At 44.6% G+C, this 24,317-nt stretch overlaps 1 protein-coding gene across 1 annotated transcript in view; it reads left to right on the top strand.

Moving 5' to 3' along the window:
- arhgap39 (Rho GTPase activating protein 39) overlaps positions 1–23,107 on the top strand; it is a 46,916-nt gene extending 23,809 nt beyond the window's left edge. The window contains exons 3-11 of the mRNA XM_073475750.1: positions 3,441–4,734; positions 7,860–8,024; positions 12,446–12,631; positions 13,494–13,707; positions 19,235–19,308; positions 21,072–21,271; positions 21,530–21,621; positions 21,747–21,916; positions 22,913–23,107. Of these exons, the coding sequence (XP_073331851.1) occupies positions 3,441–4,734; positions 7,860–8,024; positions 12,446–12,631; positions 13,494–13,707; positions 19,235–19,308; positions 21,072–21,271; positions 21,530–21,621; positions 21,747–21,916; positions 22,913–23,107 (2,590 nt within the window). The remainder of the gene's footprint in view (positions 1–3,440; positions 4,735–7,859; positions 8,025–12,445; positions 12,632–13,493; positions 13,708–19,234; positions 19,309–21,071; positions 21,272–21,529; positions 21,622–21,746; positions 21,917–22,912) is intronic.
- Positions 23,108–24,317: the final 1,210 nt, after the last annotated feature.

Here is a 24,317-nt window from a genome sequence, read left to right as displayed (position 1 = left end):
TCACCATCATTATCATTGGGGGCCTGGTTTTCATACTCATGTCTGTTTTCTTCTCTCATGAAGTTTACTTGCTGCTGTATTTGCGAAAACTGATGCTGCATGTTTTTCCATCGCTGTTCTTGACACACAGACTCTTTCTCCATATTTTGTTCTTTTACCGTTTGTGATCGAACAAGATTTTTCAGCAGACCTGCTAGCTCCTCCAGCTTCTCATCTGCTGTTGTCTCTGCGCCTGGACCTGGGTCAGCTGATGCGCAAGCTCCATCATCTGGTTCCTCCTGTCCATCTTGTTTTGCCTTTCTGGTCATCATGTTTTTCCAGCATGGGCCCCAACTTCTTGACACTACTTGTTAGATTGATGACCCGTGAGCAGCTGGATGATGCCGAAGAAAAGGCAGGCAATGGTCGGGTTTCCCAGATTTCAGTATATTTATTCAATCGAATGTCCAAAATAGCAGCAATAACAATAGTGATATGTCTATGAGATCAGACGTGCAACCCAGACAGATGGTAAATGGCGCCTTAAATACTGTGTCAATAGGCTTAATCACCGGACTCTTCCACTCAGAGGTGAGTTAAAATATAATCATATGGCTAACTAACCAAATGACAATTTCCCTCTTTACTTATAATACACAATATTTACAATAATTCATTTTGCCGCTATGCTAGCCCCAAAATACCCATATAAAATATAATTACAACATGTAGAAATAAACACGTTGATCACTGTGCTGTGCCCCCGGGGGAATCTTTTGGCCCGTGCACCCTGGAGCAGACACAGGACCGGACAGGTAAGTGTTAAACACAAACAACTCGTTTTTGCACTACAGCACCCACTTGCACTCTTACCCGCTAGCGATATTGCACACACACATCTTCCCCAATACCTTTGCTTACGGTTCATTCTCGTCAATTACCTCCACAATTTTAGCGGAGCTTAACTTTTCCTCTCCTCTTGCAGGCGGAGCCGAGTGCGCACTCCCGCACCTGCCCAACGGCACGCAACCAACCACGGTCACAAGGTTTCATATGGCTCAATAAATATTCAATAAATAAATTCATTTAAATATCTGTAAAAACTGTGCAAATAAGCATGTGCAAAATGTACTGTGCAAATCTTAAATAAAGTGCTATTATGACTAAAGGGCAATGTGCAGTTATTGCAATGGCTTGAGAGTTGTTGTTGTGCAAATGATACCGTTAACCACATGTGCAATATATATACGTAACGAAATGCGCTTTGTTACAGTATATATATATATGTATATGTGTGTGTGTGTGTGTGTATATATATATATATATATATATACACACACATATACATATATATACATATACATATATATTATATATGTTGTGCACACTTCACACGAGGCATCATTATGTAGTGCTTCATGCAACATTAATAGGGAGTTTTGGGTTAAATTTGGCTATCAATAATAATGAATGATTATCAGGGATAATTATTAATTGATTAAAAATGATTAATAATAAGATCCAATTACATTAGATCACCTTGGGGCACCACCCTTGAAGAAGTGAAGATAGCCAATTCACCAAATCAGTCTCAGAAAAGGTACTAAACTGTTTGTAACTCTGATTAATCAATAACTTAATAACTACAACCAAAATTACCATAACAGCTAGTAATGGTTGAAGGATTGTGGAGTCCTTGACAGAGTAGAGGTTGGCAACATTCACTCTTGTACAGTATTAAATGGACAGCATGAAGGTTCAAAAGTCTTTTATTTAACACAAAGATGAAAACACACTAACTAACATGTACTATATACAGGTGTGTGTGTGTGTGTGTGTGTGTGTGTGTGTGTGTGTGTGTGTGTGTGTGTGTGTGCGTGTCTGGCAGAACAAAGAATTAATGGTGGTATCCCATCATGTGCTCACTGATATCACATGTGGGTGTGATATGCTCCAGGCTGAAGGTGTGTGTGTGTGTGTGTGTGTGTGTGTGTGTGTGCTTGTGTGTGTGTGACGTGATGCCAGGTTATAGAAGATGGTTAGTTGCATGCAAAGATCCTGAGTCTGTGTGAAGCATAATTCAACTTACGTCAAATTAGCTGTGTAGCAAAGCAAACTACCAATAACCTGACCTGAGATCACAATAACACCCAAACAGTGAACAAACACATAGATTGAACACATTTAAACAGTTCTGTGCTTAGCCGTGCTATGCTATGCTATCTAGCCCAGTTCAATGTTACCAGTCTTTGAAGAAAAGGTGCTGGTGGTTCCTTGGCTGATGAGTCAAGCAGGAGACGGTTGGGATTCCAATGTTGAACAGGGCTGTTCTTGCTGTGCAAGATCTGACGAAAGACAGCAGATGGAAGAAACTGGTCGCTCCTTTCCTTTGCAAGGATAGCAGCTAGAGTTAGCTGGCAATCTTTGCGACGCAGCTGCTGGTGCTAACTAATCTGTAATACTAGCAGGACCTTGTGTCGCTGAAGTGAGGAGAAGTTCTTTGGGCCTGCTGGGAATGTAGTTTGCAGCTGTTAGGCTCAGAAGAATCCAGGAGATGAGAACTTGAGGGCAGGCAGCCCCGTGGGGAGAGTGGTGGAGAAGAGAAGTGGAGAAGAGACGGAGGAGAGACGTTTATTTGCAATATTTCAGGTGCATGTCATGGTTTTTATTTATTTTTTTAGCCTTTCTTTTTTTGTTTTTTGTTTCTGTTGTTGAAGGTCAAGTGTTTGTGAATAATTCAAGAATAAATGGAGACCAGTGATCCTTGTGCGGTAGGAGACAGATAGATGCCAGGACAGCCCTGTGATGCTTCATCCTGCACTCTTTGTTTCCCTCTCTCTCACACACATGCATATTAGCATCCACAGGCACACACACACTCACACTGCCACTATTGAGCCCAGGAATCAGTGTGTGGAAGCATTTGGACACCAATGGTGGCCAATGCTACAGCCGATGTCACACTCGACTCTCTCCCGCACAGTTCACCCCTTGTTTTTCATCCCACACCACTCTCCCTCCATCCTCGTTCTCCTTGTTGTCTGACAAACATCCAGTGAATGTAACTGATTACTGAAGTAATCATCAGTAGTCATCATCTCCTCCCCCCATTCTGATGCAAAGTCAGGTCAAGTTTCATTGTCCACAAAACATTTCTGGAGCTTCATAGCAAAACAATGTTGCAGCATTCTCTTTAGCTAAACCGCTACAGTGAAGATTTCAGCTTAAAAAGGATGTAAAAAATGTCTTTTCAGATCAGTTTGGGAGCTTGGGGCTTCTGGAGACTGGAATATGAAGAACACATTGGACTTTAATAAAAACAGTATTACCCTGTAAGGACCTGGAGAGTGAATGTGACAGATAGCTCACTCTGCCCCCTGACACATAATTTCATCTGCTCTCTCCTCTCCTCTCCTCTCCTCTCCTCTCCTCTCCTCTCCTCTCCTCTCCTCTCCTCTCAGGACGTCTCCCTTCAGGTGGAACACAGGTACGAAGGAGCGGATGCTGATCAAGGTGACGGACAGAGAGCCCAGCTTCTTGGCCCACCAGGGAAATGGTTACTCCCCCTGCGACCCCCCCACCCCTGGTCCTCCTTCTGGAGGGGGCACCACCTCACGAACCCGCCGTTCCTCTGGAGGAAACCCACCTTCAGAACCCGACGGCTCCCCCGTTCTGTACACCGACCGCCGTCAGTCTCCCTTCCTGAAGCGGGCTGAGTTGGGCGGCACGGGCACCCACCGCCGCTCCTCGGCTGACTCGCAGCCTCCCTCGCCCCGCTACGCCTATGAGCCCCCTCTGTATGAGGAGCCGCCGTCGGAGTACCAGCCCCCTCCCATCTACGAGGAGCCTCCCACGGACATGCATCTCTCTGACTCCTCCTCCTTCTACGGCACCGGCAAGTCACCCACTCGCAAGTCTTCGGCCCCCATCTATCACTCCCCCAAGCAGGGCCAGTCTCCCTATGGCCAGCTGGTTCTGACCAGGCAGAAGTGTCCGGAAAAGACCCAGAGTCTGGAGTACAGTCCTGTAGGGAAGGAGTATGTCAAGCAGCTGGTGTACGTGGAGCAGTCGTCTTCCAGCCCTCGCTTCAAGACGGCTGACCGTCTGCTGCGTTATGGCACTACAGTGGGCTATGGTGGCTCATATGGGGGGTCCTATACTCTGCAGCATAGCCAGTCTCTGATCAGGGACCCCCGCCTGCTGCTGGACTACAGTGGGGAGGGTGGAGAGGGAGGCCAGAGGTTGCTTTATGAGGACTCCATATCCTGGACATCCAGCCAGACCCATTCCCTTTCATCCTCCTCTACAGGCGGTCCTGGGCCTTTCTCTCCTGGAGGTAACCGCAAACGCAAGAGTCGCAAGCCGTCTCTCCCCCAGGAGCTGGCACGCTGCGCGGGGCTGGAGGGGGAGCTGGCAGGCACAGCGTCTGAGGCAATGTTGGCCCAAGCCAGGCTGGCGTGGGAGGCCCAGCAGGTGATGAAACAGAGGAGCAGTTGGGACTCGGGGCAGGGAGGGGGAGCGGCCCAGGGCAGCGGCTCCAAAGACGGCTACGAGAGCGACGGGGCAGTGCCTCTGCCGTTACCGGGACCGGTGCAGAGGGCGTTCAGTGAGGATGAGGCACTGGCCCAGAGTGATGGACACCACTGGAAACGCAGCACCTTTGATCGTCTAGGCTTTCCCCAAGCACTGCTGGAGAAGAGCCTCTCAGTCCAGACCAACCTGGCCTCCCCGGAGCCTTACCTCCATCCTTCACAGGTACTGATGCATGCTGGAACTCACTTTATTACATTTCTATCAGTTTACAGCTTGTTTGTGTGTCTGACTGCTCATGATGTCACCATGTTCCCAGATTTCAGCGCTCACTTCAAGTACAATGTTATTATAACAGGTAGAGTTTTGATAAACTGCACTTATCATTGTTGGATATAAATACCCATCAGTTTACTACGAAGGGATTTCAGCTATCTAGTTAATTAGCTGATCAGTTGTCTCAGGTCAGGAAATGTGACATTCAAATAAAACATTAATTTGCAAACAATTCACTGCAGATGTGGTATGTAAGATCTTTCAAACTAAGATGATTATTGATGAACACAGACGATACTGTGACACAACATCAGATGACTTCACACCTGGCTCCAAACCTGCATGCTGTCAATGACATCACAGTGGTGGCTGGTTCCTATCTGGATCTACAGCCATCACTTACACCGAAGCACACACACACACACACACACACACCATCAGTGTCTGATATGGTCCCCTGTTAGCCCACACACACACATCATGACATAATAGATCCAGTACAGGAAATGCTTCAGTTCCTTTTATATCACAGGAGCTTCATCAACAAATGGAGTAGCACAGTTGTCGTGGAGATATAGATGTTCAAGCTTAAAATGCTCAACTAAAATGGAGATGATGTGATATACCCATGTCTACTGACTGAAGGTCATGTGATACAGTACGATTAAAAGCGCCAAAGATACTAAATGACCCTTGCAGTGAGGTCTCTTGTCAACTGTCCATATGTTTATGTGTTGACCACTATGTATTGAAGAGTAGTAGTAGCTGTGATTCAACACAAGTCCTTTCACTGATTAAATCAGTTGGAAAATATCTATGTGCCAGAATGAGTGATGTATTGAACGTTTAATAGTCTGTTCATACCTGCTGTCACCGTTTGTCCTGAGTGATCTGATCACAGTGTTCAGCTCTCAGCAGGGACGGACTGGGACTACAAAACAGCCCAGGACTTTGACTCGGCCGGCCCACAACAATCGGTACGCGGAAAGTCATCAACGCCTGGCACGGATGTCACAATACTTTAATCATGACTCATGACGCTATACCATCCAAATTACAGCAATAGCACTGATGTTGACTAGATGTTGTGTTAAGAGCATACTATTCACAAAGAAATAAAGGTCTCATTACACTGCAGTCCCTCTGGCTGAATCAATACAAAACAGGTATCTGAAACACACAACACATAGTATGAGTTATGATGAATCAGTGTATGGTTCTCTTCACAGTACATTAGCCACTTTCTGTCTGTGCCATCTTTGTGTTTAAACACTCGCTGTACTGTCAGGTATTTTGTCTTCTTCTGAGGAAAAAAAAACCTCTAGGCTGTGACTGTCTGACTTGGGGCACTTAAAGTAATTTAAGATTGAGCTGGCGTGGGTGTCATCCTCTGCCCTCGGTCTAAGCTCAACCTGAATAAACAAATGATGGAATGGATTTAAAAACAAAACAGGTTTTATGTATCCAATTGATTATAACAGCATATATCATCTATTCCATGCAATCCCATGATTACTTTATTACTCAATAATCTTAATTAATTTATGCAGTAATTAACTTACTGCACAAATAATAATGAAAATACACCACTACAAATGTAACTTCTGTATTCAAAGTCTTCAAAGTTTGTAAGTATTATCCGAAAACTGTAACGTTACCAAAACTTTAAAAAGTAAAAGCACAACAGTTTTTTATATATACAGTATATAGCCTATTTCTTAATATTACTGCATGTGGCATTTTACACCTAAAATGTTTAAAGTGGAGCTGTTTTAACTACTATAATCATTATTTCACTTTATTTTATTTCATTTAATTTTTTGCATTGTACTGAGCAACACAAACTGGGTATAGATAAAAATGTAGCAACACCTGAATAACATTTGCTAACATCAGCCAGCAAGTAACTCTCTTTCTCCCTCTCTCATGTCAATGGAACATGACATGAGAGAGGGAGAAAGAGAGTTACTTGCCCTGTATCTGTCTGTGGAACTTCCACCAGCTCATCTCTCTGTCCCTCATCATCACAGGTGGCCCACCATGCTGAGGCTGCACAACTGTCTCCCACGAGTCCCGGCCTCAACACTCTCTTCTTCACTCACTTCTTGGATGCTGCTAATATTAACGTGAACTTGTGCCGTAGTGCTGCTGCTGCTGCTGGCTGTGCTGCTGAACATTTCAGTTAGTTTGCGACATTTAGCGGCTTCACTCTCTAAATGTCGCATTTTTTTCCCCTCGCCTTCTCAGCCCCACCCTTTTCTTTGCGTTTTTTTACAGATGTTATCCATATTTTTTCCATATAAGTGCTTCACTACTACTACCAAAGATACTCAATTATCGTCTTTGCTGCTACTACTTCTTCTTCTTCTCCTTCTTCTTCTTCAATTAGCTGGTGGGCACGGGTGGCTGCCGGCTGGCATCCAACTTAAACACGCATTGTTGCCACCTACCAGACTGGAATGTGAAACAGTAGATTAGCAGGAAAATAAATAAATAAATTAATTAATAAAACTGGTGATGACTGAGTGGCGGCCACCGGCCGTCGTGGAGTACTGGCCGTTCTGTGATTCTCCAGAACACACAGATGGCCAGTCCGCCCCTGGCTCTCAGTCTGTAAGTTCACAGCTGACATTAACCTGTGTCTGAGTGACCACCTGTGATCAGATGTCACTTACTGCTGCAGACAACAGAGATGTTTTCTTGTAGCTGTGATGTTCATGGCGATTTTTGAAGAACTTTTCTTGCCTTGTTGTTTGTTTGTTGATCCTCAGCTGTTTCTTTAGGTTGTTGTTACAATCAACACAGAGAGGAGTAAATGGACTTTTTGTTGGTCTGAAATAAACATGTGGATTTTGACCTATTAACACGTCAGTATTAATCCCAGCTCCCTCTGAGCAGCTCCCTCTGAGCAGCTCCCTCTGAACAGCTCTCTCTGAGCAGCTCTCTCCCTGAGCAGCTCTTTCTGAGCAGCTCTCTCTCAGCAGCTCTCTCTGAGTTGACTGGGAACTTCTGCAGCAGTGGCACAGGATGGCTAAGATTTCCTGCTTCACATTTTCCTCTCTGTGTCTTCTCAGTCGGAGGACCTCGGAGCCTGTGCCCAGTTTGAAGCTAGCCGAAATGCCAGGAATATGATGCCGAGTGCCAGCTGCGGCATTTTCCCTGAATTCACCCTGAGAAAGCCCTCCTCAGAGACTGACATTGAGAACTGGGCATCCAAGCACTTCAACAAACACACACAGGTACTCAGAGGATGTGTGTGTTTCACTGTGAATGTATTTGTATGACATCATGCACATGTCTCTGTTTCATCAGTAATTCTAACACCAATGTATCTTGTTGATATTCCTGTCTGTACTATTTTTAAAATGATCTCAAAGTGTTAAGTGAAAAACACGCTCATGTCACTTTGATCTCAGCACTTTCTGTATTGACTTTCAACATTTCATTGCATCATTTGCGTATTTAAACATAAGATTTCAGAAAACTTTCTGTCTGAATATAACTAACTTCATTGTGCTATCTAACTAATTTTACCCTATTAACTCCCTTTAAATGCTCTACTACACCCATTCTCACAATGATGCAAGGTAGTGACCTGCATATGAAGAGTGATACAGTAAGTCTGTGCTTAGTCATTCACACATACAGTGACAGAGTAGGCAGCAGAGCACTGCAGGCCTTCAGTATGTGACCTGATGACCTTCTGATTAGTGCTGCTCTTCCTCCTGAGCCACAAACAAAAGTGTGACATATCTGTGTTACACACATTTACACATGAATGATCCCATTAAATGCTGCTCCTCTCAGACATTTATGTTAGGAGTAGAGGGATTGTAGCTCCTCCTTTTCTTTCTTTTCTCTTTCCCTCTGTTTTTCACAAATTAATGGACTGGTTTTCATGAGAGATGTAAGAGGTGTGGTTAAGCGGTGCTGAGGTTGGGATGACCATGACCATGACCATGAGGCATGTGCCTCCCGCCCCTGGAATCAAAGAAAAGAGACTCACCTGTGTGTGTGTGTGTGTGTGGGGGGGGGGGGGGGGGGGGGGGCGGGCTGGGCTGTGTGGTAGCCTGAGTGAGCGCCACGCTGAAGACGCCGACTGAAGACTGAAGACGAGACACACCTTACCCTCCTGAGAACCAGCCTGGTGCACGAAGACCCACCCACCATCATTCTTTTAAAAACTTTGAACTGAAAACCAAAGAACGAGCTCGCCGCTCCAGAGAGAGCACAGGTCTGAGCTGGCGGCGGTGTCGTCCTGGAAGACCACCTCCACACTTTTCTCTAGGTGAAAACCAGTCCATCTCCGCCCTGCTTCTTTCCCACATTCTTTCTCCTTCTCAGACACTCCTGGTTAGGACTAGAACATGTTACGTTTACTCGAATCTCTCTAGACTCGCTAGTCCGTAACATATTTTGGGGGGTCGTCAGGGATCCTTTTGAAGTTAGAGAGTTACATCCAAGCATCCTGTTTTCAAGAAGAGGCACAACTGAGTTGTATTCAGCTCATTAAAAGCTGTATGTTGCCAGGTTTAGCGGTAGGCCACGGACATACGGCTACGGCCAGAGTAGCTGCACGGTGTCGTCTTCTCGTTTTAAAACAGATGTTTGTGTATGTATGCAAAACTAAGCTAAGTTAGAGCATTTACTGTGTGTGTTTAGGTTTAAAAACTGGGGTATAGGTTTACAGGTTGATGGTAATGGTTTGGTTTGGCGGATAGCTTTGGCTCGTTGTGGCTGGTGTTTCCGGTGGGTACCGAAGTGTATCGGTTTGTGGTTCATGGACGCCCGGCGTGCGGTTCATGTTTGTATCTGGTCCCGATAATTTAGTGAGCTACGAGTTGTCTCCCTTTTGTTGGCTACAAGTTTGTATGGCTATTTTGTATTAGTTACCTGAAGGGTAATTTGGTGAGAGCGTGTCTCTTTTTCGTTAGCCTACTTTGGTGAGTGTTTAGAAGCGGTAACCATGACAACTTTCAAGGCGGTAGTGTTTTGTGAAAGTGACTTTGGAGGCAGTGAGTTGCGTAAGCTTAAAAAGGAAGATTTGCTTACAGTTGCTCAATATTGTGAGGTAGATGTCAGTTCAGATGTTAAAAAGCCAGAAATTGTGGAGACTCTCATTTCAGTGTTGCGTTTGCATGACCCTGGGCAGGAAAAAGAGAGAGAGAGGGAAAACGAGCGCACCTTTCAGCTTGAATTGGCTAAAGTGGCAGCAAAAGAACGAGAACAGAAGCTTGAGTTAGCAAAGCTGGCTTTGGAGCTGGAAAAACTTAAAGTGAACAACAATGCTTTACAACGTAAACATGAAGCTCGTTTTGATGTTTCCAGCTGTTTGAAGCTCATGCTTAAGTTTAATCGGGATGATGTGAACTCCTTCTTTGATTCTTTTGAGAAAATTGCCCAAGAGCTAGAATGGCCCGAGGACAAGTGGATGCTGCTTATCCAGAGTGTGCTTGAAGGCAAAGCTCAGGAAGCTTATGCAGCTTTAGATGCTTCTGACAGCAGAGACTATGACACTGTGAGGAGAGTGATTTTGGCAGCCTATGAGGTGGTGCCAGAAGCCTACAGACAGAAATTTAGCGCAAGTCAAGTGAGACTTTCCTCGATTTGGCTAGGCAACAGGAGGCTGTGTTTGATAGGTGGTTAGCAAGCACTAAAACTCACAATTTCCAAGAGTTGCGGCAACTCATGCTGGTGGAGCAGTTTAAAATCAGTGTACCCCGGCACATGGAGATACATCTAAATGAGTTGGGCATTACTGATCTAAGAAAAGCTGCTATGGCAGCAGATTCTTATGAGTTGATCCACAGAGAGTCACCTTGGAAAGGAAAGTTTAGCAGACAGGATAGGAAGCAAGTTGCATTTGACAGGCCAACAGAGGCTGTTATGCTAAAATCAGCTCCTACCTCTGCCCAGTCTCCAGTGCCTGGGAAAAGGTATGAGAAACCATACTGTCCCAAAAGTGATGTTATCTGTCACTACTGCAGGAAGCCAGGCCATATTAAGTCCAGTTGTCCCCATCTCAAGAGGAAAGGTGGAGAAGAGAAAATTGTGGGCTTGATTAGTGCTCAGACTCAGATCAGTCCCTGTGAAGTGGACAGCCAGAACCTGCCATCTTGCCAGGTAGCAAAAGGGTTTGAAGGTTTTGTGTCAAAAGGAGCGGTTTCTGGTGCACCTCATGGCGAAATGGTCCCTATATCCATCTTGAGGGACACAAGAGCTACGCAGTCCTTAATGGTTCAGGGTGTCATAGACCTACCGGCTGCTACCTATTTAAAAGCTTCCACACCTGTGAAGGGAGTTGGTGGTGGTTTTGTGAGTGTTCCTCTGCACAAAGTATTTCTGACATCTAACATTGTGAATGGGCCAGTAGTGGTTGGTGTCGTCCCCTCCTTGCCGATATAAGGTGTGTCCTTTGTATTAGGCAATGATTTAGCTGGTACTCAAGTTTGTGTGACACCTGTTGTGAGTGAGGAACCTTGTGAGGCCCCTGAGACCGTAGCTTTGGAGAGAGAGCATCCTGAGGTGTTTACAGCGTGTGTGGTGACTCGTTCTCAGGCTTGTACCGCTACACAGGGGAATTCCAGTGAGCAGGATGAAGTATCTGGTGGTTTGGCTGATACATTTTTTGCTAGGCTGGCAGAGGTGTCTCCTTGCTCCCAGTTTTCTCGTGAAGCCCTTATATCAGAACAGGAAAAGGATCCCTCTGTAGCTCCTTTAAGACAGACAGCTGCTAGTGCTGAGGATATGAAGGATGTAGCTGAAGGTTACTTTCTCCAAGATGGCGTCTTGTTGAGAAAATGTGATCATTCTGCTGATGAGCTGTGGACTGTCATGACTCAAATTGTGTTACCTGAGAGTTTCAGAAAGGAAGTCCTCCGTTTGGCTCACGAGGTATCCATGGCTGGTCATTTGGGCATCCGTAAAACTCAAGAGAAAGTCAGTAGACATTTTTACTGGCCTAAGATGCATAAAGATGTTGTGTCGTACTGTCATAGCTGTCATGCTTGCCAGGTTGTGGCCAAGCCCAACCAGACAATTCCAGTTGCTCCTCTCTGCCCTCTGCTTGTCATGGAGGAGCCTTTCTCTCGGGTGCTGATTGATTGTGTCGGCCCTTTGCCGAAAACTAAGAAAGGGAATGAGTATCTTCTTCCTGTGTGTGGGGGGGGGGCTGGGCTGTGTGGTAGCCTGATTGAGCGCCACGCTGAAGACGCCGACTGAAGACTGAAGACGAGACACACCTTACCCTCCTGAGAACCAGCCTGGTGCACGAAAACCCATCCACCATCATTCTTTTAAAAACTTTGAACTGAAAACCAAAGACGGAGCTCGCCGCTCTAGAGAGAGCACAGGTCTGAGCTGGCGGCGATGTCGTCCTGGAAGACCAGCTATCTCCGGTAGGCCGACCCACCTCCACACTTTTCTCTAGGTGAAAACCAGTCCATCTCCGCCCTGCTTCTTTCCCACGTTCTTTCTCCTTCTCACACACTCCTGGTTAGGACTAGCACATGTTACGTTTACTAGAATTAATGATATTTGGTTCATTTGATGTTCTGTCAGATTAACCTGTGCACTTCTTTCACTCCTTTAATACAGTAGATTTCACGAAAAAATGACCAAGTGTCACACTTCTCACCATCTCTCTTGCTTGTGTCCTCAGGGTCTGTTCAGGAGAAAGGTGTCCATTGCTAACATGCTGGCCTGGAGCAGTGAGCCCATCAAGAAGCCAATGATTGTGACCTCTGACCGCACTGTGAAGAGGGAAGCAGTGGACATCTTTAAGCTCATCCAGACCTACATGGGAGACCGTCGCACCAAGGCCGACCCCCTCTCTGTGGCTCTGGAGGTCTGTCCTGGAGCTCTCCCCTCCTCAAACTCATTCACTCATGCACAGAAACTCCTTCATGGCTCACCTTGGTGTCTCTCTGTAGTCACATGTCCTCGGTCTGAACCGGACACTTGTTTGTCAGGAATAGTTACGTTAGCACTCCAAGTCTAGACAGTATCAACACCTTTACTGGATAATAACCAGTGTGAACCTGTACAGAAGTGTTGTGCAGCATCTGAACCAGGATCAGTGTGTTCACTACTTCACCATCTGCATCACCAGTTTCACTGTCTCCACCATGTTTGTGTGCACGTTTGTTTTTGTAAACTAAAACGTCTTCATGTGAGCTGTCGTACACATTTTTTCAAGCCATGTTTTGTGCTCCAGTTGTAGATGAGGCCCAGACATTTCCAGGCTTCTGTCTGCTATCTCTACAATACTGTCAAAAAAAGAAACATGTTTTTGATCAACATCAGCACAGAGCAGTAAACAGACACAGCTGAGACCCCAGCAAGAAAACACCCAGACATTTTGTTTCTAAACAGAGGGTGAATATGTTGAATCATGTCTCCAGATTAAAGGAACAGTTCACTCAAAAAGTTAATTCAGTCATTATCTCCTTATTCCAATGCAGCTGGAAAGTCAGGTGAAGTTTCGTAGTCCACAGAACATTTCTCCACCTGATAATCCAGTTTTCAGGATGGACCCATGTGCTGTCATGTGAGGCCCTTTGCAGTTGATCAACAGTGAACTTAAATTCATACACTCATATCCAGGATATGAGTGTATAACACCTCCTGTTTTCATCCATAAAGATACAGTCATGAAGCGGAGAAGAATAGTCCTCGCTCACCTGTTCCTCTGTGACTGTTTCTGTCAGGTGGTGGTGCGTGGGTGGAGTAATCAGGGTCTTCGTGATGAGCTCTACATCCAGCTGTGTCGTCAGACCACAGAGAACTTCCGCTATGACAGCCTGGAGCGAGGCTGGGAGCTGATGGCCATCTGTCTGGCCTTCTTCCCCCCCACACCTCGCTTCCACACCTACCTGGAGGGCTACATCTACAGACACATGGACCCTCTGAATGACACCAAAGGTGAGGGTGCAGCAGCACACATGCTCAGCCTCCACCTGAATGTAACACAGGATGACTGAGACTTTTGTACTGTGTATTATAGGAACTTAACATTTGATGGCAGTCCATCTGTCTATCCATCCACTGTGTCTGTGCTAACTATTGGCACCGATCGTTAGGAACTTTAGTTTAGGTCATCGTGGTCGCCAGAGGATGGTTCCTCACATGGAAGTGATGACCAACTTTCATTGAACTGGAGATAATCAAATGTCAGTTCTTCTCATGCATGTTGGCTTTAAGTCTGAGAGTCTTGAAAGCAGCATTGACAGAATCCTGTCTCTCCTGTTTCTGGTCTGTTGTAGAGCCTTTCTTCAGTTTGATTCTTTCAGTCGTTTCCTATGTTTCCAGTCTGTTAAATGATCCAATCCTGTCTGTGTATGTTACATATGATAGAGTTTCAGTATGTCCTCTCCTCATGCTGACCTCAGCTGCTCAGCATGTTTGACATTGTTCTTGACTTCAGTTTAAAACATTATCAGTGTCCCATCATCTCAGTGCAGATTCTGTGGCTTTTTTGATCAAAAACACTGTGAATTTTCACTCATAATTCTGCACTTTAGCTGCCACACCACGAGCATTTTGAAGATATGCAGAAGGAAAACAGAATGGTTGGGCTTGTTATGATGGGAGGATATTGATGTGAGCTGTACTGATGACAGGATGAAATATCAAATGAGTAGGAAACAGATACAGATATACAGTCCCACAGATATCTTCACACCAGTTATTTCTCTGCTTTTAATCACTCACTCTGTATATAGTATGTATACAAACAACATGTCAGCTACATATAGGGGGATCAGATCCCAATAAGCCCAATGTGGGACAAAGGGTATGTTTGTGTGGGTCATGTCACCAATGTATGGATGTAGTCTAAAATTTAGATATATTGTCTATCTAACTTTAAAAAATAAACATTTCTATTCTGCCTGGTAGCTCATAACATCTATGCTTTACCTTCTGGTTGATTAAGTAGCACACAGTAGACTATACAGGTTGCAGGTAAGACCTTTATTTACCATGTGAAGGACTTAACTCTTACTTAACTTAATTATTATATTTTAAGCAGCCCTGTTTATATTTTCTCTAACAGATATGAACCAATGGTATGGTTGTGCCTTCCAAACACCATACCTTTTAGTTATTCAGACTTTTCTAACAGAACCCTATACTGAAGTAGAACCATATACTGAAGTAGAACCATATACTTAACCAAAGCAGGAGGCATTATTCAAAATATCTTTCGATTTCTCCTCCTAACCCAAATGCAACTACTGCATTTCATCAACAATTAGGCTCAAATAGATCAAATAAAATCAGATGAATACAAATTAAATCGGTCAGGAGGTAACATAAACTAAACTAAAAATACATCTTTTCAGTTTTGTCCATCGCTACAGCTACTTCAGGCAGGCTACCACACAGGGTGTGCACTTTAGCACCACAGGCAGCACCTGGCTGAAACACAAATATAACAACAGTCTAGTATTACAATCTAGCACTAGACACCCACTAGATTCTATTCTATATCTAAATTAAGTTAATCTTACCTGAGATGTTCTTCTTGACTTTATACTTTTTGCTTGAGCGTGCAGCTTCCAACAAGACCTTCTTCTTGAGTGCATAGGTGTAGAATTCCTTACAGATGTTTACAAAGTTGCTCTTGACTTAAATTTCACACTTGATAAGCTCCACAGAGCTCCTGTTACAATGGTCGGTCCACGCTGACGTCATGAGGGAAAACACTCTCTACAGCAGCATTAGTAACAGGGATGCTGAAGAGAAAGGAGGCAATAGCAGTCATATTTGGTGTCTGCGTGCCTTGAAGCAAGGTTGACCACTTCTCCACCACAGGAGCTCTTCTCTTCACAATTTCCTGCTGGTGTGGCAAAGTCTCACAATATTCTTCGTACAGTTCATCCATGTCCAGTTTCCCTCTTATCTGGAGGGCCTCCACTGCATCACAAAGATGGGAGAATGTGAACTTGCTCTTCAGTGCCAAGCTTGCAACATTCTTCTGGTAGTTGTTGTCTGAGAAGTCATACCACTTTTCAAGGTAGCTGAGTGCGACCTGGTAGAAGTAGGATCAGGTTTGAGGTTTCAGTCTTTTGGGCTGGAAACTGTTGGAGGATAGCACTGGTCTCTGCTCCAAAGAAGGAATCCACCTGTGGGTGTTGGAGCTTTGTTTTAAGAGTGTACATCATCTCATATAGCTCACAAACAGTCACGTCCTCTCGCTCCAACTGCAGCACAACATCATGGAAGATCTTCAGCACATTATTGAGGAAAGACAGGTAGACCTGTAGGTCAAGGAGTCGCCCATCACCGTCCTGATCATTTTTAAATAAAGTGTCACAGTGATTTTGGGCACTGATCCTCCCCCAGTGGCAAAAAATAGCTCTTGATAGCTGTCCAGTTGTCATGTAGTCTCTTGACAGCTGGCCATAAGCTTAGCCATCTTGTAGGTACGTGTCTCAGTACAACCTGGTAGTCTTCTTCAGTTCTTCTGTACGTTTTGAGGATGCTGAAAAGTGACTGAATATTTTGTTCACTGTAAACTCAATGTCAGTGTCCAACCTGTCTCCAGCATGTTTTGCACAGTTGTGCACTATGTGGACCATACAGTTTGCCTTTATGATGCCATTGTTGTCTGCTTTTAGCTTCTGAAAAACAGAATAGTTGTTTCCATAATTTACACTTGCATTATCAGAAATGTATGCTGAAACTATGTCTAGTCGCAGGTCCACTTGTTTATAATCTGGCGGTGTACGGTAGTGATGACACATCGCTATCCTCATAAAAATCAAGGACTTTGTTTTTCAAACTCAGTTCAGGTGTCCAGTATTTAACAGACAGTGGGAACAGTTTTGTAGTGCCATGACTAGAAGCATCTGAAGCCACTGAACCATTGGTGTTTTTAAATCTCTCAAACAACTCTCCACAGAGGCACATCTGTAACTATAGCTGCTGATTTTGTTCGACCACATTACATTTTCTTTGCAATCTCTGAGTCTGGGAAAGTGACGAGTGCTAGCTTACAACCACAGTCTGCTGACCTGTATGAATGGGAGTGCTGCACAGTGTGGTAAATGCTGGTTATTTCAGCTGCTGTTACCTTATCTGTCTGGCAGTCATCTTTGGGTTTCAGGAGAAATGTTTTCATAGATTGGCTCATATCTTTTTGAGCCACATGTTTCTTCTCTTCTACCGGCTTCACCCAGTTGTAAAGAGTCTCCCAGTCTCTGTCATCTGGTCACCCTAGCTACATAATAACATCCCACTATCGTCCATGGGTGAAAGATGTCAGCATTGGCAGGCTTAAAGTCTGGCTGTACTGGTGTTCTGCTGCCCCCTACTGGCAGACACAAAAAATAATAGATGTCTGTCATCAGCTGACCACTCTTGGCAGACATTGGGCCTCATGCAGCAACATTCTCTTAAATTTCTCTTATATTTTCTATTATGTTTTTGTCAACTCCATATACAACAAACGTTCTTACCATCCAGATGTGCTCTAACACAGGTGTGCTGAATGATGAATGCTGAATGATGAATCCCACTTGATCACAAATTGGAGGGGCGTGGCCGGTTGTTTGTAATTAGCACAGGTAATGCCCACTAAACGCCATATAAGGGCAGGTGTTGTGCCGTGTGCAAATAGCCTACACTGGCACAGCGATTGGAGAGATGCCACCAAATAAGGGTAGTAAGAAGAAGAAGAATGTCAGCAGCAGTGAACTTGAGGTATTGTTAAATCAAATAAAACAACGTAAACATGTGATTGTCCACAGCGTCAGCACTGGCGTTTCAGGAACGTCAAAAACACAGTGTCAGGCCACATCCACCTGGCCTTCAGCCCAATTGTGCACTCTTGGTCTGCTGGGAAGGTAGCAGCACAGACAGGGACAGGAAGAGACTAAACAAACTAGTTAGGAGGGCCAGCTCTGTCCTGGACTGTCTGCTGGACTCCATAGAGGTGGTGGGTGAGAGGAGGATGTTAGCCAAGCTGACGTCAATCATGGAGACTCTTACACCCACTGTGTAAGAAGGAGCACTACTGCAGATCATTCATCCCCACAGCCATCAGACTGTTTAACTCAAGCATTACCTAAACAATCACTTTCCCCTCACTTGTTTGTTTTTTGTAAATATCTTGTTTTTGTTTCTATTTATTTTCTATGTAACGTTATGCATATTTTTCTGATTCTTTTTACTGTACTGTTGCATCTCGAGCTGTTGTAACAAGTGAATTTCCCCGTTGTGGGATAAATAAAGCCAATCTTAATCTTAATCTTACCATGGAGCGGGTGTGCCGGTGGTTGTAAGAGCGCTCCTGTCTCGTCTAGGGATTTGCCAGGGGGGTCATCAGCCATGGAGTGAGGGCATAACCTCGGTCACCTGTTACATTTTTATAAAATGGAGTTTTATAAAAGTTAAACTGGACGGTGGTTTTTAGAATTACAAATGATTTACCAATCAGCCACCCATCTCCACCAGCTCCTTGAGCCAGACCCATCCCCACGGAACTATTCTGCAGCACAAAGGAGTCGTGTGCTCCCCCTGGCCAACATTCAGAAGGTGGCAGTTTGCATCTGATATTATTTGGACGTTAACAGAGTGATACAGCTTTCGGTTGAGGAATGGATCTGGAGAGGGTGCTTTGCTCCTATCTCTTTCTGAAATGATCCTGAGGCCAAAACTCCGAGTGCACTGAGTACTTGGAGGTGTGGAGACACAGGATTTGACCGTCTAAATTGAGGTTCCAGGTTATTGGACAAATCCATAAGCAGTGCTCGTGGCAGTCTGAAAGGACTCAGCAGCCATTCATCTGTCTCATCACAGATCTGTGTGATCTGAAAACGCTCTCCCTGGTTAAGGCCTGGTTTGCTAAAGCATCTAGTAGCAGTAGGTAAGCCATGATTCAGGTGCTGAACGCACAGGATCATCCCAGGGTTTTTATAGTCTTAATTAGGATCAATTGACCAGTAGTATTTTTAACTATGAATTAAACAATCCAGTCATTAAAATTCCTCTTAAACATACAGGCTGATAATTTGATTATAATATGCTTTTTTTTAATGTTCCTATAATTTAAAACATGTTTCTGTGCTTTAGACAAACAACTTGTGGACTGTAAACGGGATGTTTTTCTCTTTTCTTGGTAAGAGTGCTCGAGAGCATTCTTACAATTTTCTCTTACCAAAGAGAAGAGCAAAAATAAGAACACATTGGTGAATCCCAGAAATCAGTGGGTACTACTTTACTGACATTACTGACCGTTACTGCCTTTAAACATAAAGCATCATTTATTTCATTTTTACATGAATCTTTTACTTTTGATTCCAGTTTTCAGAGCAAAATATCAAATTGCTGGTTTGGTAAAACAATCTTAACTCCTGATCCACTCACTGGTAGTTTGTTCAGGGTTGATGACTGAGCTGAAGTCATTCTGGTGTAAATATTTCATATGTTTGATCTGTTGCTGCAGGAGTGGCCATCAGCAGCTATGCTAAATACTGCTACAGGAAACTGACGAAAGCTGCTCTGACTGGAGCCAAGAAGGTAAGCAGCTCTGTCTCTGTCTCCATCTTCTTGTTTCTGCTCGCAACTTTGTTCAGTCTGCTCTTATGCTGAATGTTCTTATTGTCAACAATCCCATGAAAAGAGAGACAGACAATGTGTTAGCCCATCTGTCAGCACGTTCTGACTTCTCAAGCCCATTTGTTCCTCCTGAAGAAGTTAATCTCTCTACAAATATACTGTATAGTTTCAGTATTTCGTGTTTCCTCAAACAGCTGGAGACTGTAGTTTTTAGTAAAAATCACTCAGACAGGAGGAAATAGTGCATTTGTTAGGGTCTATTTTCAGCGGCAGATTAATCCACATTCGGTACTCTGTGTGTGTGTGTGTGTGTGTTTATAGTAACGATGTAACATGTGACCCACTGTGTTTGATAGTTATACTGGAGCTCTATGGCACAGAGGATGAAGATGAATTAGGCTGGGATACAAACACAGTACTTGTTAGGACAAACATTCATTGTTGGTTTGGTCTGAGAAATACAGAATATCAGCAGACTATTCCTTTAAAAGAATGAAAATGTGCTCATACACCCGTTATTCATCAGTATTGGGGGCTGTGACAGTGTCCAGACATGCTAGTATACATGTTTGAGTGCAGTGCAAGGAGGAGGTGGTCTGCTGTCAGACACAGGAACATGAGCAGTCAGACTGTCTCCTGTGTGCACGACCATGCTCATGGAATCTTATTCTGAAAGTATCATCTTGTTCCTGTTTTGCTGTGTTTCTTCAACATTTCTGCTTTATCTCTACAACTTTTTAGCGATCTTTGGAAAGATTTATTGATGAGTATCTGAACATGAAATTATTATTCAAATCTGGGCCTTTTAAAGGTCATGTCACAATTTTTCAACCTAGACACTATTTCCCAGTACTGGACCAGTTTCAAATATTATTGTCCTAAATATTCATGAAGACACAAAAACATAGTTGAATAACAGCAAAGTTCCCCTTTAGGACACTGCACACAGACTGAAGTCACTGTTCAGTTCATCACTTCATCCGCGGACGTCAAGATGAGCAACTGGAAAGCCGCTGAGATCCGGGAAATGCTAACCATCACAGCCGAGAGATCATTAACAACCAGATCACGGGGACTGTGAAAGATGGTATTTTGTACGAAAAGGTCGCCGAGGAGCAGTGTTTTACGTCACTGTTCACGCCCAACTTCGTGCTTCACGTCACGTCACATGTTTACGCCTACCCCAGTGGCGGCTTTTTTGCAAAGGAGGAATATCTGTTTCACATAGACAAGGCGGCAGATTGCAGCCTTTACCTGGCTGCAAATGTGGCGCATTTTCTAACTAAAAGGGGCTAGTGATGTGGATCTGCTCTGTGCTGGGCCACAACATCTGCAGCACATTAATGCCCGTGGTTTTGGCTTTACTTATTAGTGCATGTTTAGTGTGTGTGTGTGCGTGTGTGTGTGTGCGTGTGTGCGTGCGTGCGTGCGTGTGTGTGTGTGTGTGTGTGTGTGTGTGTGTGTGAGAGTGTGCTAGCAGGCTTTGAGCAGTTTGGCTCAGGGCAGACTGTCAGCAGGCCACTGACTGAGATCATTTGTCACTCCTCGGTGTCCACAGTGTTCGTCTGGTGTTAACCTGCTCACCTCCAGCAGCACCTTCATAAGCTGTGTGTCCGTCTCAATATTTACCTGTCATCTCATTCTGACCCACATCCTTCAAGGAGCCCAGCTGCCCTTCATCTGCCCTGCTTTATTAAAATCAACTCCCCTGTGTGTGTGTCCAGGGCCTGCAGAAGCCGTGTCCGGAGGAGATCAACCACGCCAGGAACGCCATCTTCAGCCCCTCAATGTTTGGTTCGTCCCTGGAAGAGGTGATGGCGCTGCAGAAGGAACGGTATCCAGACAGCCAGCTGCCCTGGGTACAGACTCGCCTCTCTGAGGAGGTTCTGGGTCTCAATGGGGACCAGACAGAGGGCATCTTCAGGTGAGAGACGGAGGGGCAGAGTATCAAGATATTGCAGGTCCTTAATGTGTAATCACATGTCAGTGTTCATGATATGAAGGAAGAAGAGTGTTTTCTGGTCTCTCACTCTCACTTTACAAACCCTTCATGTGACCTCTGTAGACAGACTGAGTCAGTGTTGTCCTGCCCGGGCTGTGACTGTGTAGAAAATAGAGCATAAAGAAGTGAGACTGGACAGATGAGCAGGAGTATAACCAGCCTGTGACCTCTGACCTCCAGGGTACCAGGGGACATAGATGAAGTCAATGCCCTCAAGCTGCAAGTGGATCAATGGAAAATCCCCACAGGACTGGAAGACCCACACATCCCAGGTACATATACACACACACGCAGGCACTGAGATCAGTGGCCTCAGTGATGCACATGCAGTTGTAGCAGAGAGGGAGTTCAATGTGCCCTCTTTGAGGTGTCCTCCCGTCTGTCTGTGTGTGTCCAGCGTCGCTGCTGAAGCTCTGGTACAGGGAGCTGGAGGAGCCACTGATCCCTCATGAGTTTTATGAGGAGTGTATCAGTCACTATGACAACCCAGAGGCAGCTGTCAACGTGGTGCTTGGTCTGCCACACATCAACAAACTGGTGCTCTGCTACCTCATCCGCTTCCTACAGGTAACACACACACACACACACACACACAGCTGAGGAACTAACTGTAACTGCACTTCAACTGTAATGCGATTTGAAATAAGTTTTGTCTTTTCTGTAATATTTTAGTTTCAGCCTGCTATGTAGTCACGTCATGTGTACACAAGGCATCCATGTTCAGTGACGAGCTAAACTCAAACTGTGGTGGCAGGATGGTAAGTGGAGGCAAAATGAAAGCTTCAAAGCTACAAACGGACAACAACTCCACCAATGTCCCGTGGTGGCAGAAGAGAACAAGGATGACATAGGAGAGGAGGCAGTGCACCCCCTAGTGTCTGAAAAATGTCACTACATCACATTTAAAATAGAGATAAAAATATTTCTTGTACATAAAACATACACTACTAAATTAGTTAGGGATATTGGGATTCGGGTTCATATATTTTGCCCAACAGTATATTTGTTGCTTCAGTGGTTTTCTTCATGGAGAGTTTCAAGTTTCAAGTTTTTATTGTCAATTTCTCCAAATGTACCAGACATACAGAGGAATCGAAAAGACGTTTCTCACTATCCCACGGTGAGAGAAATAAAGTGCACAAGCACAACAGATGAAGACAGACATTTCCTAACACTAAAGTAAACAATAAAGTGCACGACAGATAAAGACATTTACTAACATTAAATAAACAATAAAATATAAGAAACTACTAGAAACTACTATCATGTGAGAGTCATGTGTATCTGAGTTATGAAAAATGGTTTTGTTTGTTTGTGGAACCTCCTCAGCTCAGTTGTGGGGCTTCAGGGTCAAACTCAAAACTCACACAAATATAGTGGAAGCTGTAGTCATGGTCAACCAACGTAAGTGCCACCTGGCTTTGGCTCTTATCCAGACAGGAAGTTGGCAAATTGATGTTGCTAATGAATTTCAGGTGTCTGAGTATCATTAGCAGACTGGTCTCTTGACATCGCAACACCGGTTCACTGATGACACTCATGACATCCATGTTGTGTGTGCAGGTATTTGCCCAGCCTGCCAACGTGACCATCACCAAGATGGATGTGAACAACCTGGCCATGGTCATGGCTCCCAACTGTCTGCGATGCCAGTCCGACGACCCCAGGGTGATCTTTGAGAACACCCGCAAAGAGATGTCCTTCATCCGGGTGCTCATCCAGCGGCTGGACACCAGCTTCATGGATGGGATCCTATAGCCCCCCCACCACACACACACACACACACACACACACACACACACACACACCTCCATACTTTACTCCCAGCCTCCCCTCTGCTCCCTTTAACCCCTCCATGGCTGCCCCCAGCACACACAGTGCTGCTGCTGTGTGAACACGTCGCCTCTCCAACATGTTTACTGAAACTCAGACAGGACGAACACAGACTGCCTTGTTTTCTGTTTGTCCACGCTACACTTTGAGTTGAAGCAGCTGTCTTTTCTATTTCTGTAGACGTAGTCCTTTAAAAACGCCAGTATTAGAGTTCCATGGTTTTCATATGATAACAGTACTGTATGTGCCTTCACATACATTAATACAGTATACACATACAGTCTGAAGGATCAGCAGGGATCTCATTGTTTCGGTGGAGCACACTTAGCATCAGGACCTCAGAGGGTCGCCTGAAAGCTTTATATGAACTGATTTTTCTCTTTGTTTTCCCTGCTTAAAACACACACGCACACGTACACACACACATGTACACACACACACAGTACTATGTCTTACTGAGATGAATGATGAGTTCATTCAGACATACACTGAACAAAAATATAAACGCAACACTTTTGTTTTTGCTCCCATTTTTCATGAGCTGATCTCAAAGATCTAAAACTTTTTATATATACACAAAAGATCCATTTCTCTCAAATATTGTTCACAAATCTGTCTAAATCTGTGTTAGTGAGCACTTCTCCTTTGCCGAGATAATCCATCCCACCTCACAGGTGTGGCATATCAAGATGCTGATTAGACAGCATGAATATTGCACAGGTGTGCCTTAGGCTGGCCACAGTAAAAGGCCACTCTGAAATGTGCAGTTTTGCTTTATTGGAGACGGCTTATGGTAGAGAAATGAACATTCAATTCACGGGCAACAGCTCTGGTGGACATTCCTGCAGTCAGCATGCCAATTGCACGCTCCCTCAAAACTTGCGACATCTGTGGCATTGTACTGTGTGATAAAACTGAACATTTTAGAGTGGCCTTTTATTGTCTCTGGACACGACACGTATACGATACATATATACGACAGCGTGTTCCAGTTCCTGCCAATATCCAGCAACTTCGCACAGCCATTGAAGAGGAGTGGACCAACATTCCACAGGCCACAATCAACAACCTGATCAACTCTATGCGAAGGAGATGTGAGGCAAATGGTGGTCACACCAGCTACTGACTGGTTTTC

The sequence above is a fragment of the Pagrus major genome, chromosome 11 (assembly GCF_040436345.1).
Source record: "Pagrus major chromosome 11, Pma_NU_1.0".
NCBI classification, from domain to species: domain Eukaryota; kingdom Metazoa; phylum Chordata; class Actinopteri; order Spariformes; family Sparidae; genus Pagrus; species Pagrus major.
Note: the sequence above shows the minus strand (reverse complement) of the source record. Positions and strands in the feature narration are given on the sequence as shown.